At 42.5% G+C, this 14,057-nt stretch overlaps 1 protein-coding gene across 5 annotated transcripts in view; it reads left to right on the top strand.

The window, feature by feature from the left end:
• BCAS3 (BCAS3 microtubule associated cell migration factor) overlaps positions 1 to 14,057 on the top strand; it is a 1,147,652-nt gene that overhangs the window by 164,700 nt on the left and 968,895 nt on the right. For all 5 annotated transcript variants that reach the window (XM_075852996.1, XM_075852997.1, XM_075852998.1 and 2 more), the window contains exon 8: positions 7,697 to 7,804. In XM_075852996.1, coding sequence (XP_075709111.1) covers positions 7,697 to 7,804 — 108 coding nt within the window. The remainder of the gene's footprint in view (positions 1 to 7,696; positions 7,805 to 14,057) is intronic.

Genomic DNA, 14,057 nt, shown 5'->3' with positions numbered 1-14,057 from the left:
TCCCAAATGGCAATAGTTTTGAATAGGACAACATGTAGAAAAGAAGACAGCACGGCACTCACCATTTGCAAAAGGTTTCTCTTTATTCCAAGATTGAGGCAGGCAACACGGGATTCAAAAGACAACGGAGCCAACTGTTTCACGTCCTTCAGACGCTTTATCAAGGCATACTGGGATTCAGTGCACACACACTTAAATAACCACACCTTGTCTCATCATAGCACTTCCTCCTCTCACAGTAATACAAATAAAAACATCAAATATTTATAGAAACACATACATGTTACAAGTATCAGATTGATAAACTAAGTACAATGTATCAAGCATACCTATTTCAAGGTTCTATTTTATTTTAAAAAAGCTGATAGGTCATTCCTATCATTCAAACCCAGGGGTCCTAGTGCCTCTGTTTTTATTATCCAATTTGCTTCACAGCGAAGTAGCTTAACGGGTCAGTCTCCACCCTCACATGGGGCGAACACACGTTGTATTCCAGCAAAAGATAAACATTTTGGATTTCCTCCATGTACTTCCCGTATATGGGATATCCATTTTGGGGAACCCTTTCCTGTCCCAATGGAATACATATGTTCACGAACGCGTTTGAATAATGGCCGAATAGTTTTCCCTATATAGAAAAATTGACAAGGACAAAACACGGCATATACCAGGTAATTCGATTTACACGTGATCAGGCTGCTAACATAATGTTTGACTGCACCCATTTGGACATTTGTCCCTATTTTCATCTGTCCACAAAATGAACAATCAGCACATTTGTGGTTACCTATTGGGGCTATATCTTTGAGCCAGTTACTTTTTTTACTTTGAGTTGCCGAAAAACGGCCTGTAACTAATTAGTCTCTCAGGTTTTTGCATCCTCTGAATGAGACCACAGGGGGGATAACATGCTTTCTCCGCTAAATCCACATCTGCCTCTATAATGTGCCACAACAAAGGCTGTCGAACTACAGGTCCCAGCGAGCTGAAGCACAGAGTCTGTGACATTGCAAGCTAAGGCTTTTGAATAGGATATGCCCTGGGTCAGTAGTGTAGCTCTGAAGTTATGCAAAGCCAGCGCATTTTGGAAGTACCGACTTCCTTCGTCAGGGATTTCTTCACCAACATAGTAGGAGATTCTTTACTTGTAGAGCAGTGAGACTCTGAGACTCTTTACCAGGTGGAAGTTGTTTTGTGTATTCACGTCAGCGTTCGGTTTCCATTGATGGGTTCCATCAGACCTTTCCATTGGAGAAACCCATCAACGGAAACCGAATGCTGTTGTGAACATACCCTTACATAGTACAATACTATGTAAGTTGCGCATTGTGGAAAAGGGCACCCTGGGGTTTTTATTTCCACAGCATAGCCTATGCTGAAAATCGCTCCATTACATGGGATATCCTAGAATCATTGTTTGAGTTTTTCTGACAGGGATAACTATTTTCCATTTTGCACACTGAAACAATTGTGGGCATTAAGCTTAATTCTGTGTTTTCATGCAACATATGTCCCCTGTTCCATGTTCCAGATGTCTAAGGCCAGGGCTCTATGTTGATTTAATGCACAGCCGTTATAAAACTTTGCTATCACAGTAGATTGCAATGCTGTATTTTACGTTAGCACCACTAGTGTTGCTCAATGAGGGTGCACAAGAAACAACATGTACAAATGTGCATAAGTTAATATTAGCAAATATAAAGTATAATATAGAATTGTAATCTAATACAATAGTAAAGTGCAATGATTAGGTCCTGGACTAATTTTGCTGGATTAACATTTTATACAATGTTTTTATGTAAAGTAAAATAAGACATTTGACGCACAAACCATCTAACCACAGAGGACAGTGTACACAGTGTAAAGCCAGCAATGTAAAAACATATTTTATATTTTTTTTAAATCCGGTATTAGAAGGATGGCTCATGTTGACACATTAAATCATGGTGCCATACAATACTAAAGTATAATACCGCCATATACAGTACTAATAAATAATGCTGACATTATATGTACATACAAATACCACCACCCTGTGCACATGAATAATGCGGCCACACTGCACTAACTGTAGTAGTGAATTATTCCACTGTACATATATTGTACACAGAAACATCACCACTCTGTACACATAAATAATGCCACCGTATAGTACAAATTAAGATCCTTTTACATGGAATCACTTTTCCTATAATCAATGGTTTAAAAAGTACCTTCCGTATATCTGATAAACATCTCCATCAGGACAATCCTCATGTAACGGCCTCTGATCCCCGCTGCCGTACCTCTGCACTCACCGTTTCCCGGCGTCCTGGTCCACGCTGCTATCCTCTTCCTCCTCGTTCAGCGCCTGACGGCTGCACCAAGGTGCGCTGACCCTTATATTCTTTAAGGGCAAGCCTGCGCCAGTTCTCTAATCCATCACCTGATTTTGTATATAAACCCTGCCTGCTCTGGTACTCCTTGCCAGGGCAATTTGGTTCTTTTGTGTTCCCTATTGTTCCAAGATTATTCCTGCTATCTAGTGAATTCCAGTGTACCGACCTGCCTGTTTTTGACCATCCATGCCCGCCGCCTGCCCTGACCTTCTACTACGTTTACCGAGATGAATCTCTGCCGTCTGCCTTGACCTACGTTAACCGTAACGAACCTCCGCCCAAACCTTTAGCCTGCCCAAACCTTTAGCTCTGCTGACCACTCAGCTTCTAACAGTAGCCGTCACCAAGGGAGATTAGTTCAGGGGTAGCGACCTGTGGAACCCCGGCAGCAAAGTCTACATCCCTGTACAGGGGTTAAAGGGTGGCAGCCCTAAATTTTTAAATTTGACATGTTACTTTATGTGGTAATAACTTTAAAATGCTTTTTCTTATTCAAGTCATTTTGAGAGTTTTTTCATGACACATTGTACTTTATGTTCGTGGTAAATTTTAGTCGATATCTTTTTCCCTTGACTTATTACAAAAAATATTGAAATGTGAAGAAAATTTTAAAAAATGAGCTTTTTCTACATTTAAAAATCCTCTTCTAAAATGAATAATGATACCACACACATTTTCAAATAAGGATTACCGTATGTGTTCTTACCATATGTCTTCTTACTTAGGCATCATTTTGTTTATATTTAATTTTTTTATGAAATCAACAATCCTGTATTAGTTTCTATTGACATTAACAACCATAATGACCCTGTTGGTCATCTGTATGAATTTATTTTACTGTTACTTTTTGAAACACAATCAAAATGAGTGAATAAAAACTTCACCCCTCAACGTTTTCAAAACAGCATTTAGGAAATTTGTTAACGCTTTAGGTGTTTCACAGGAATTAAAAATGTTATTTCATTGCAAATCTTGTATTTTAATCTATTTATTTGTTTAATCCATTCAACTGTTAGCACAGCAGGATCACAACTCAATAGTTGTTACTCATATTCTGTAGATTTCAGAAATACCCCATATGTGGCCCAAGTCTGCTACTTAACTCAAACACAGTCTTCAGAAATATGGAAGCACCTTGTAGATTTTGGTGCCTTTTACTTATTAGGAAATTTTCCAGGCACCATTATAGGTTGGAAGAGGCTTTTTTGTGTCAAAATAAAAGAAACACCCCCAAAAAAGACCACATTTTGGAAACTAAACCACTGAAGGAAGTTACCTTGGTGTGTAGTGAGCATTTTGACCATACAGGTGTTTCATAAAATATATTAGACTTGGGCTGTGGTAATGAAACATTTTTTTTTTCCAATAACATGTAGTTGTAGATCAAAATTAGTTATTTTCACAAAGATTTCAGGAAATAAAGCACCCCAAAAATTGTTAAAATGTAACTAAACGTTCGACAAACTTCTGACATGTCAGAAGTCTTATTTGGTGGGGGTCCGAGCACTGAGACCCCCACCTATCGCTAAAACGATGCGGCAGAAGTGCTCGTGTGAGCGCTCAGCCGCTTCGTTTCTGTTCAGCTTTTTCCAGAAAGCCGATGTATTGGAGTACGGGCTCATAGACTTTCTATTGAGCCCATACTCCGATACAGTGATTTCTGGAAAAGGCCAAACAGAAACAAAGCGGCTGAGCGCTCACACAAGCACTTCTGCTTCGTTTTAGCGATTGGTGGGGGTCTCAGTGCCTGGACCCCACCAATCAAATCAAATCAAAAGTTTGTCGAACGTTTAGTTACTCTTTAAGCAATATCTCCTGAGCACGGAAATGCCCCATATGTTCGTCATAAACTCCTGTTAGGGCACACGCATATTTTGCTAAAATAATTTTCTGGCGCCATGGGGCACTTGCAAAGCCCCTGAGGTACCAGTTCAGTAGAGACCCCTAAAAAGCACATTCTGAAAACTACACCCCTCAAGGATCTGGGGGTGCAGTTAGCATTTTGACCCACAGGTGTTTCAGCGAATTTATTAGAATTTGGCTGTAAAAAATAGAAGATATTTGTTTTTCTCAATAATATTTAGTTTTAGGAAAAAAAGCACCTCAACATTTGTTACACAATTTCTCCCAAGTATGACAATATGTCATATCTGGACATAAACTAGCGTTTGGACAAACAGCAGCGCTGAAGGGAAGGAGCGCAAAACAGCAATTTTACTTGCAAAACCGGACATCTTCATTTGAAAATCAAGTTGACTGCTGTAAAACCGCATGTTGTTACGGTTTGCCATGTTTGCTGTGTGTCTGTACCCTAACGCCCAAATCCAATCTACCAATTTAATAAATAAAATTTTAGAATATTGCATGTTATGTACATAAAAAAATATATAAATAAATATATATATATATATATATATATATATATATACACACACACACACACACACACACACACACATTTATGCATATATACACACATACATAAATGTGGACATTACATATGTACACACAGGGCCGGCCCTAGGATAGATGGTGCCCTGTGCGAAATGATCTTTTGGCGCTCCACCCCATCATTAAAAAAAAATGCCCCATAAAAAAATTATAATGCCCCTTTAGTGCCCCCATACAGTATAATAATAATATTTAATAATATATTACCACCCCTTCAAGGACACAGTATTTTGTCCTCTAATTGTGCCCACAGTATTATGCAACCTGTAGTACCCCTACACAGTATAATGTCCGCTTAGTGGCCCCCACACAGTATAGTGCCCCCCTGTAGATTTTGCCATATAGCCTCCCTGTAGACAAGGCAATAATCCCCCACCTCCTTTTTGTAGATCGTGCCATACATCCCCCCCACCTCCCCCTTGTAGACAGTGCCATACAGTCCCCCACCTCCCCCTTGTAGACAATACCCCCAAACAAAAACAAAAATTGTACTCACCTAGGCCCCGTTCCCATGACAAACTGAGCTGCTCCATGGCTGGATCCTTTAGCCTAGTACACAGTTTCCCAACCTTTTCGGACTCGAGGCAGCACTGGAAAAATAAAATTTTCTCAGGGCCCCCCTACCAAAAATTGTTTCGAGAAAGACAGAAAACGGCTAAGAACAAGCACTACACTCGTAGGGTACGTTCACACATGTTTTTTGTAAGGCAAAAAAAAATCTGCCTCAAAATTTTTCTTAAGCTGTTGAAGCGAATGCAAAAGACGCATGAAAAAAAGCTCCAAACGAGCGCCGCAGGTATATTCTGCCTCCTATTAATTTCAATTGGAGGTCAGAGGCGGAAACCACTTGAAGACCAATAGCCCCCCACTCACAGTAAAATGACCATCAGTCCCCCACCCACAGTAAAATGACCATCAGCCCCCCACTCACAGATTCCCCCTGTAGGTAGCGCCACACAGCCCCTTGTGGGTAGCGCCACACAGCCCCCTTGTGGGTAGCGCAACACAGCCCCTTGTAGGTAGCACAACACAGCCCCCTTGTAGGTAGCGCCACACAGCCCCCTTGTAGATAGCGCCACACAGCCCCCTTGTAGATAGCGCCGCATAGCCCCCTTGTAGATAGAGCCACACAGCCCCCTGTAAAGAGCACCACATAGCCCCCTGTAGAGTGCGCCACACAGCCCCCTGTAGGGAGTGCCACACAGCCCCCTGTAGGGAGTGCCACACAGCCCCCTGGTAGGGAGTGCCGCACAGACACCTGGTAGGGAGTGCCGCACAGACCCCTGGTAGGCAGTGCGACACAGCCCACACCCCACTGGTAGGGAGTGCCACACAGCCCACAGCCCCCTGGTTGGTAGTGCCACACAGCCCCCTGGTAGGTAGGTTCACACAGCCCCCTGGTAGGTAGTGCCACACTGCCCACAGCCCCCTTGTAGTTAGTGCAAGGACTACGAAATGACCCTGATAGCTGGCGGGCAACTTTTATTTAGTCTATCTAAAAGATTAATCCTTTTAGCTAGATTAAATAAAAGTTATATCTTAGTTTATTTCCACACATTTATTTGATAGCCGGGAAAGCTGGGTATTTTGTGTGCTCCTGCACAGTTGTCCTTTTTTGTAGGTAGTGCCACACAGCCAATAGCCCCCTTGTAGATAACAAATCCTGCCCCCCTTCCAGTATAGATAGCGCCACTGGAGCTCCCTGAAGGAGCGGAATCCCAGTGTGGCCGGGGCTTCCGCTCCTGGAGCGTTCCTTGATGTCTCTGTCCATATATGGACAGTGACATCAGGGGAAACTTCTGAAGCGGAATCCCCGTCCACAGCGTTGCCAACACTGTGACCGTCAATTCCACTCCAGGAGAATCTCCTGTCGTCTGTGTCCATGACATTATTGCCTTCCATTGGTGTGGAATCCCCGGTCATAGCGTCTGCAACGCTGTGACCGTGATTCAGCTTCAGGAGTTTCCCCTGATATCATTGTCCATACATGGACAGAGACATCAAGCAGCGCTCCAGGAGCGGAATCCCCGACCACATGGGGATTCCGCTCCTTCAGGGAGCTACAGTGGCGCTAGTAGATAGCAGAGCAGGGAGATACCTCCCTGCTCTGCTATAGTGCCGCCGCTACCGCTATAGCAGCCGCAGCAGCTGCTGGCGGCGCCACCGGCCTCATGCCCATTGTTGCCGCTAGCAGCCGCTATGGCTGCTACAGCGGTGGCGATGGCCACTAAGTGAAGAAGCGCCCGGGTGGAAAGGCAACTGCCTAAGGCCGGCCCTGGGTGCAGTTAGTGAGTGGCACCTGACCCGCTGGTAGTTGCAACGGCGCGGGGATACAAACACACTCTGGCGCCCCTCTTACAGTGTGGCGGCTGGCGCCCTGTGCGACCGCACTGGTCGAACGTATCTAAGGCCGGCTATGTGTACACACATATTACACACATATTATACTTTATATATAAATGCTTACAGGTGGAATAGAACTCGGCCAGCGGCTCTTATATGCAGTGTCACCCCCTCTGAGATGCTGATGATAGGACCCATTATAAGTCAAAAGGGTGCATCTACCGTTGTTTTTCGTCATATGAATGATCCATCACAGCATTGAATTCCATTTCTCTGCTCCTGCTTTATTACTGAACAGAGAAACTGAATTTCTATTGCAGATGTGAACGTAGCATAACAGAGGAATGGCACAATACATAGTCTTAAGAATCGATGCTCCAGAATAGTTTTTTCATGAGGAAATAAAGTATTTTACTGAAACAGATCCTCTTTCAAGAGACTGCGGATCGGTAAAGTAATGTATACTATACAGTTTATGTATATCTTTTCAATATACAAATGTTTTTTATTATTTCTTTTTTCAGTACAAGCCAACCATTCTGCTGTGTGGATTTATACTCTTTACGGACTGGGGAGATTGTGAAATCAATTCAGTTTAAGACGCCAATCTATGATTTGCATTGCAACAAAAGGTAAGGCTTTTGAGTATGAGAGTAATATAAGGCATTAAATAGCAAATTTAAAATGGAGTGGTGAAGGTGAAATGCAAGTTTAGTTAAGGCCCTTTTACGTGGGCCAATTATCGGGCAAACAAGCGTTCACGATCATTGCACTGTGTGATCAGGGCAACAATCAGCCTATGAACGAGCAAACACCGGTTCATCGCCTGATTGTATCGTTTATGCTGCCGAAAATATTATCGTTGTCGACAGCACATCTCCCTGTGTAAACAGCTCCCTGTGTAGTAATGGACGCTCGTCCCCATACACTGTCCTTGTGAAAGGAGCAAACAAGCAACGATCAATGAGCTGTCTTGTTGATCGGCACTCGTTTACACGGCCCACGTCGGGGCATGTAAAAGGAATCTTACTCTAAGGGTATGTTCACACGCAAACTCAAAAACGTCTGAAAATACGGAGCTGTTTTTCGCTGCGTTTTTTACGGCTGTTTTTGGAGCTGTTTTCAATAGAGTCAATGAAAAACGGCTCCAAAAACTTCCCAAGAAGTGACCTGCACTTCTTTTTCACGGCCGTTTTTTTTACAAGGCCGTTTTTTTAAACGGTTGCGTAAAAAACGGGCCATCGGAACAGAACGCCGTTTTTTCCATTGCAATCAATGGGAAGATGTTTGGAGGCGTTCTGCTTCCGATTTTTCGGCCCGTTTTTCGCCCCATGTGATCATACATTCAGTGTTCCCCAAACAGTGGCTCCTGGTGCCCATGTAGCTCTTGGGCTTCATGCATATGGCTCCCCAGCTGTTTGCAGATCAGCATGCTATTGTGCATTAGTAGCACCAAGGATGTCATACTATTTCAACGACCGAGTTCGGGCCGTGAAAAACGGTCCGTTTGTCGGCCGGATTTCCCGGCCTGACCGCGGTACAGGTGAACGGAACTCCTGCCATAGACATTTATGACGCTAGGAGTCTCTGCCTCCTCACAGAACTATTGTTTCATACTGAACAAAATTATACAGTATGGAACAGCAGTTATGCGGGAAGGCAGGGACTCCTATCAACATAAAATGTCTGATGCCAGGAGTCCCGTTCACCTGTACCGTGGTCGGGCCGGGAAATCCAGCTGACACTCAGACTGTATTTCACGGCCCAACGTCGGTCGTGTGCAACTGCGCTTATTAAATGCTGGCACTAGGGTTAAAACCATATCACTGGCAGTTAATTCCATGGTCAATTTTAACCCCTTAGCGCTTCAACTAATTTTTAGTTTTTGTTTTTTTTCCTCCCTGCATTTCAAAACCCAGAACTTTTTTATTTTTCTGTCAACATAGCCAAATATACCATACCATGTACTGAGAAGCTGAAAAAAAAATCTTTGTGGGGTGGAATGTGAAAAAAACTGTGTTTTCACCTTTTGCTTTTTGGTTTCCGTCTTTATGGTTAAAGCTACGCATTAACTTTAATCTGCGGGGCAATCAGATTACTGAGATACCAAATTGATATTTTTTTTCCGATTTTTTTTTTCTATTTAAAAAAAATAATAAATCGTCGATAGAGCTGTATGAGGACTTGTTTTTTTGCAGGGCCAGCTATAGTTTTGGTACCATTTTAGGCTACATGCGACTTTTTGATCACTTTTTATTCAATCTTTTTGGGGAGATAAGGTGACCGAATAACAGCAATTCTGGATTTTTTTTTACTGCATTTACCATGCGGGTTAAATAATGTTATATTAGAATAGTTTGGACTTTTATTGACACAGTGATTCCAATTACGTTAATTTTTTTTTTAAACAAACTTTATATTTTTTTAAAGTTCCCCTAGGGGACTTGAATAAGTGAACATTTGATGCCTGGTACCATACACTGCAATACTTATGTATTGCAGTGTAGGGCACATTTAACAGTCTCCTATTAGGCACCAAGGCTGCGATGACCACACACCCTCTTTCTATAGGCTTAAATGCCACAGTCACTATTGATCACATCTAAGGGTATGTTCACACGGCTTATTTTTGGCCGTTTTTCGTGCCGTAAACTGCCGAAAATTGGCCGGAAAATTGCAAGCAGAATGCCTCCAAACATCCGCCCATTGATTTCAATGGGAAAAACGGCGTTCTGTTCTGACTGGGCGTTTTTTTATGCGGCAGCGAAAAATAAGTGACATGCACCCTTGTGCATGCTACATACTCCCCATTGGCCACTGTGACACTTAGTTACATCACATTTCGCCAAGGGGTTAATACCCAGTGGGGCTTAACACAAGCAGTCATATCTGAAACTGGCTCATGAGCTGGAAAAGGAATGGGGACCTTTGTTCTAAAGGAAAGTAAAGAAAATATGCAATGACTTTTGTTCGTATACTAAAAGTATGTTATTTGTTTCTTTTCTTGTGTGCACAGAAAAGAGTTGAAAATGTACCACAGACAAGCTGATCATACAGATGATGGATGTATTATCAGTTGTTGTAACCCTGTAATCTCATCTGATTCAGAAGTGAAAATTTAATCACTTAAACAGGGCCTATCACTTCCTGGGAAACCTCATAAAGTAATAGGAGATCAAAATATAAAACCTCATATAGTGATAAAAGCTTCGGCCCTTTAAGGGTATAATCCTTCAGAATTTTTAAGGCAGATTTTTAAATGCAAGCTTTTTCTTTATGCTTTTTTTGCCACGTCTTTTGAGGATTATTTTTAAGCATCTTTTGCTGCGTAAAAATAGTTACAAACTAACGGCATGAACCGCTCCAAGTTAGGATACAACGCTCTTTTTTACAACGAATGGCCAACTGCCGCCCAGGATAAAAACCACCTCTACCTCTAATTGAAATCAATAGATTGAGATTTGAGGGTTTTTGTGGCGCTGTTCCCGACACGGTTTGAGTGTCAAAATCAGCACCAAAAAAAACCTTTGTGAACTGGGCGTAAGAAAGGGAGATGACTTCAGCTGAAGTTGGCAGCAGTTAGCAGTAGAAGAGTCACTAGATTTTGACTGATCTGTGAGATTTCCTGCTTCTAAACTGGAAGAGCCCTCTGTGAGCGGAGAATCTGTGATTGTGCAACATGTATACACAGTGAAGATCTCTGCTGCCATCTTCATTCTGTATGTTCTATTAGTAGCAATGTAAGAGTAAGCTCCTGTGTATTATGGAGCAGCAGGTGGTGGCTAGAAGAAGCAGCAGAGGTAAATACTGTCACAGCTTTCTCCTCAGTGACTGCTATTAGTTCTGTGTGTATGTAGTGATGCTCAGATTTATCCTTTATAAGCAGCTGCCTTGAATTCTAGTAGATTAACCTTTTACAAAAAGCTATTAGGCCCATATCACACAGAGTTTTTTTACGCGGAAATTGCATCAGAATCAGCGCCAATAAACGTCCGAAACGGCTTTCCACTGATTTCAACGAGAGGAGAAGGCGTTTTTTCCGCGGCGGCTTTTAGCCGCTCACAGTAAAAACAGCGGCATGCTGTTTTTCACAGCAAGGAATTGCAGGCAGGTCAAATTGAGGTAAATTTTTTCTGCCTGCAAAAATACTCTGTGTGAACAGGGCCTATATTCTCCTTCTCTGGCAGATTAATAATTTACTATCAGCTGTCTCGTCCATTACGAGGAAATGTAGAATTAATTCACCAGATTTGAGATTCACTTTTGAAGATTTTATGAAAAAATAGAGGTACCATTTGTCTCATTGTATTCTATCGATGAGTAATCAATAAAATGGCAAAACAGGCGAATTAATTCGCTCACCTCTAATCCTGAGCAGCACGAGGCTCCATTTTTACCATTCAGATCCTGTATAGAATCAGCTTCTCCCCTCACAGTTTTGTACCTCCCAGAGAATAAGAGATTCTCATTAGTTTTTAACTTCACTTTGCTAATGAGAGTAGAAAATGTGTGCCTGTAAGGGTATGTTCACACGCAGTGACCAAAATCGTATACTAACAAAAGTCATTGCAGTGATTTTATTTTCTTTACTTTCCTTTAGAACAAAGGTCCCCAACCTTTTCCAGCTCATGAGCAAGTTTCAGATATGACTGCTTGTGTTAAGCCCCACTGGGTATTAACCCCATGGCGACATGTGATGTAACTAAGTGTCACAGTCGCCAATGGGGAGTATGTAGCATGCACACGGGTCGTATAACCACTGAGGCTATGTTCACACGCTTAGCAAAAAAGTCTGAAAATACGGAGATGTTTTCAGGCGAAAACAGCTCCTGATTTTCAGACGTTTTTGTAGCAACTCGCGTTTTTCGCAGCATATTTTTCGGCCGTTATTGGAGCTGTTTTTCAATGGAGTCAATGAAAAACGACTCCAAATACATCCCAAGAAGTGACATGCACGTCTTTTTCGCGGGCGTCTTTTTACGCGCCGTATTTTGACAGCGACGCGTAAAATTAAGGCTTGTGGGAACAGAACACAGTAAAACCCATTGAAAGCAATGGGCAGATGTTTGTAGGCGTATTAGGGGCATTTTTTCAGGTGTAATTCGAGGCGTAAAACGCCCGAATTACGTCTGAAAACACTGAGTGTGAACATACATTAATACTGATAGAATTGTGATGTTCTGCTAAGAAAATTAATTTGAGAAAAGTCTTAGGCCCCATGCACACGACCGTAAAAACGACTGTAATTACGGGCCGTAAATACGGGCCCATAGACTTCTATTGGCCACGGGTACCTTCCCGTTTGCGTACGGGCCGTTAAAAAATATAGAACATGTCCTATTTCAGGCCGTAATTACGGCACGGGCAGGCCCATAGAAGTCTATGGGGCTCCCGTAATTACAGGTGGCTACGCGTGTGCACCCGTAATTACGGGAGCGTTGCTAGGCGATGTCAGGGGATTTCAATTTTTGAATAAAGAGAAACAGAGAAAAATATAAGCCCCCATACGGCTACATCGATATAAAAATGAAAAAGTTATGGCTTTTGCAATGCGGTAAAGACTATATCTATTTGGTATCATGGTAATTATATTGACCCATAGAATAAAGTTGAACGAGCTATTTATGTCGCACAGTGAACGGATACATTTATAATGCAAAAAATAACAATGGAATGATTTTATTTGAATTTCCCACCCCAAAAAAAAAGAAAAGTGAATCAATAAGTTATATTTACCCCAAAACTATGCCATTGAAAAATGCAACTCATCCTGCAAAAGAACAAACCTTCATACAGCTAGATTGATGTTAAAAAAAATGGCTCTCAGAATGTGCAGAGACCAAAACAAATGATTTTTTTTAGAAAAAGTGTTTATTGTGCAAAAGTAATAAAATACAGATTTTTTTTATTTTATAAATTTGTTATAGCCGTAATCATAACAACCAATTAAGGTAACATATGACATGTATTATTATATTGCACGATAAACTGCGTAAAAGAGAAACCTGAAAACGTTGCTGTTTTTTTCCATTTCTCCACCCAAAAAATAATAATTTTAGCTTTTTTTTAATACATTACATGTACCCCACAATGGTGCTATTAAATAATACAGATCAGCCCGCAAAAAAAAACAAGCCCTTATACGGTTACGTTGAAGGAAAAATTTAAACGTTTTGGACCTTAGGACACAGTGATGAAAATAAATCTGTGTCCTTAAGGCGCAAAATAATTGTCCTGAGGAGGTTAACCCCTTAATGCAATCTGGCTTATCATTGCGTCAAGTGCCTTAGGCGTTGCTCTATCTTCGCCCGGGTACCTGGCCGCCCGGCTGCCATAGAAGTCTATGGGGCCGGGTTTTCCGGAGCTTGCGCTCTATCTCCTCCTCCTCACAGCGCAGAGTGCATGTGAGGAGGAGGAGTTGATGCCATTCTGACGAATGGCATCGCTGTACACTGTGTGGCAGGGCCAGGGTGTACAGCAGGTGGAGGGAGCGCTGCGCTGGCTCCCTTCCCCTGCTTGTTTTAAAAGCACCCTGGCCCGGCGACACCTTCGATGGCGCCGCTAGCAGCTGCAGCTGCTGCTGCTGCGGCTGCTACTACTGTAGCGACGCCACTATATCAGAGCGGGGAGGTATCTCCCCGCTCTGCTATGTGCTAGCCGCACTTTAGCTCCTTGAAGGAGCGGAATCCCCGTGTTTTCAGGGATTCCGCTCCTGGACAGAGCGCTTGATGTCTCTGTCCATATCTGGGCAGTGACATCAGGGGAAACTCCTGAAGCGGAATCCCCGAACACATGGGAATTCCCCTTCAGGAGTTGCCGCTGATGTCACTGTCCGGATCTGCCCGGCCCGGCACGGATGCAAAACTTAATGCAAACCGGCCGGGC

Source organism: Rhinoderma darwinii, chromosome 2 (genome assembly GCF_050947455.1).
Source record: "Rhinoderma darwinii isolate aRhiDar2 chromosome 2, aRhiDar2.hap1, whole genome shotgun sequence".
NCBI lineage: Eukaryota > Metazoa > Chordata > Amphibia > Anura > Rhinodermatidae > Rhinoderma > Rhinoderma darwinii.
The sequence above is the reverse complement of the archived record's forward strand: the minus strand, read 5'-3'. Positions and strand labels throughout refer to the sequence as shown.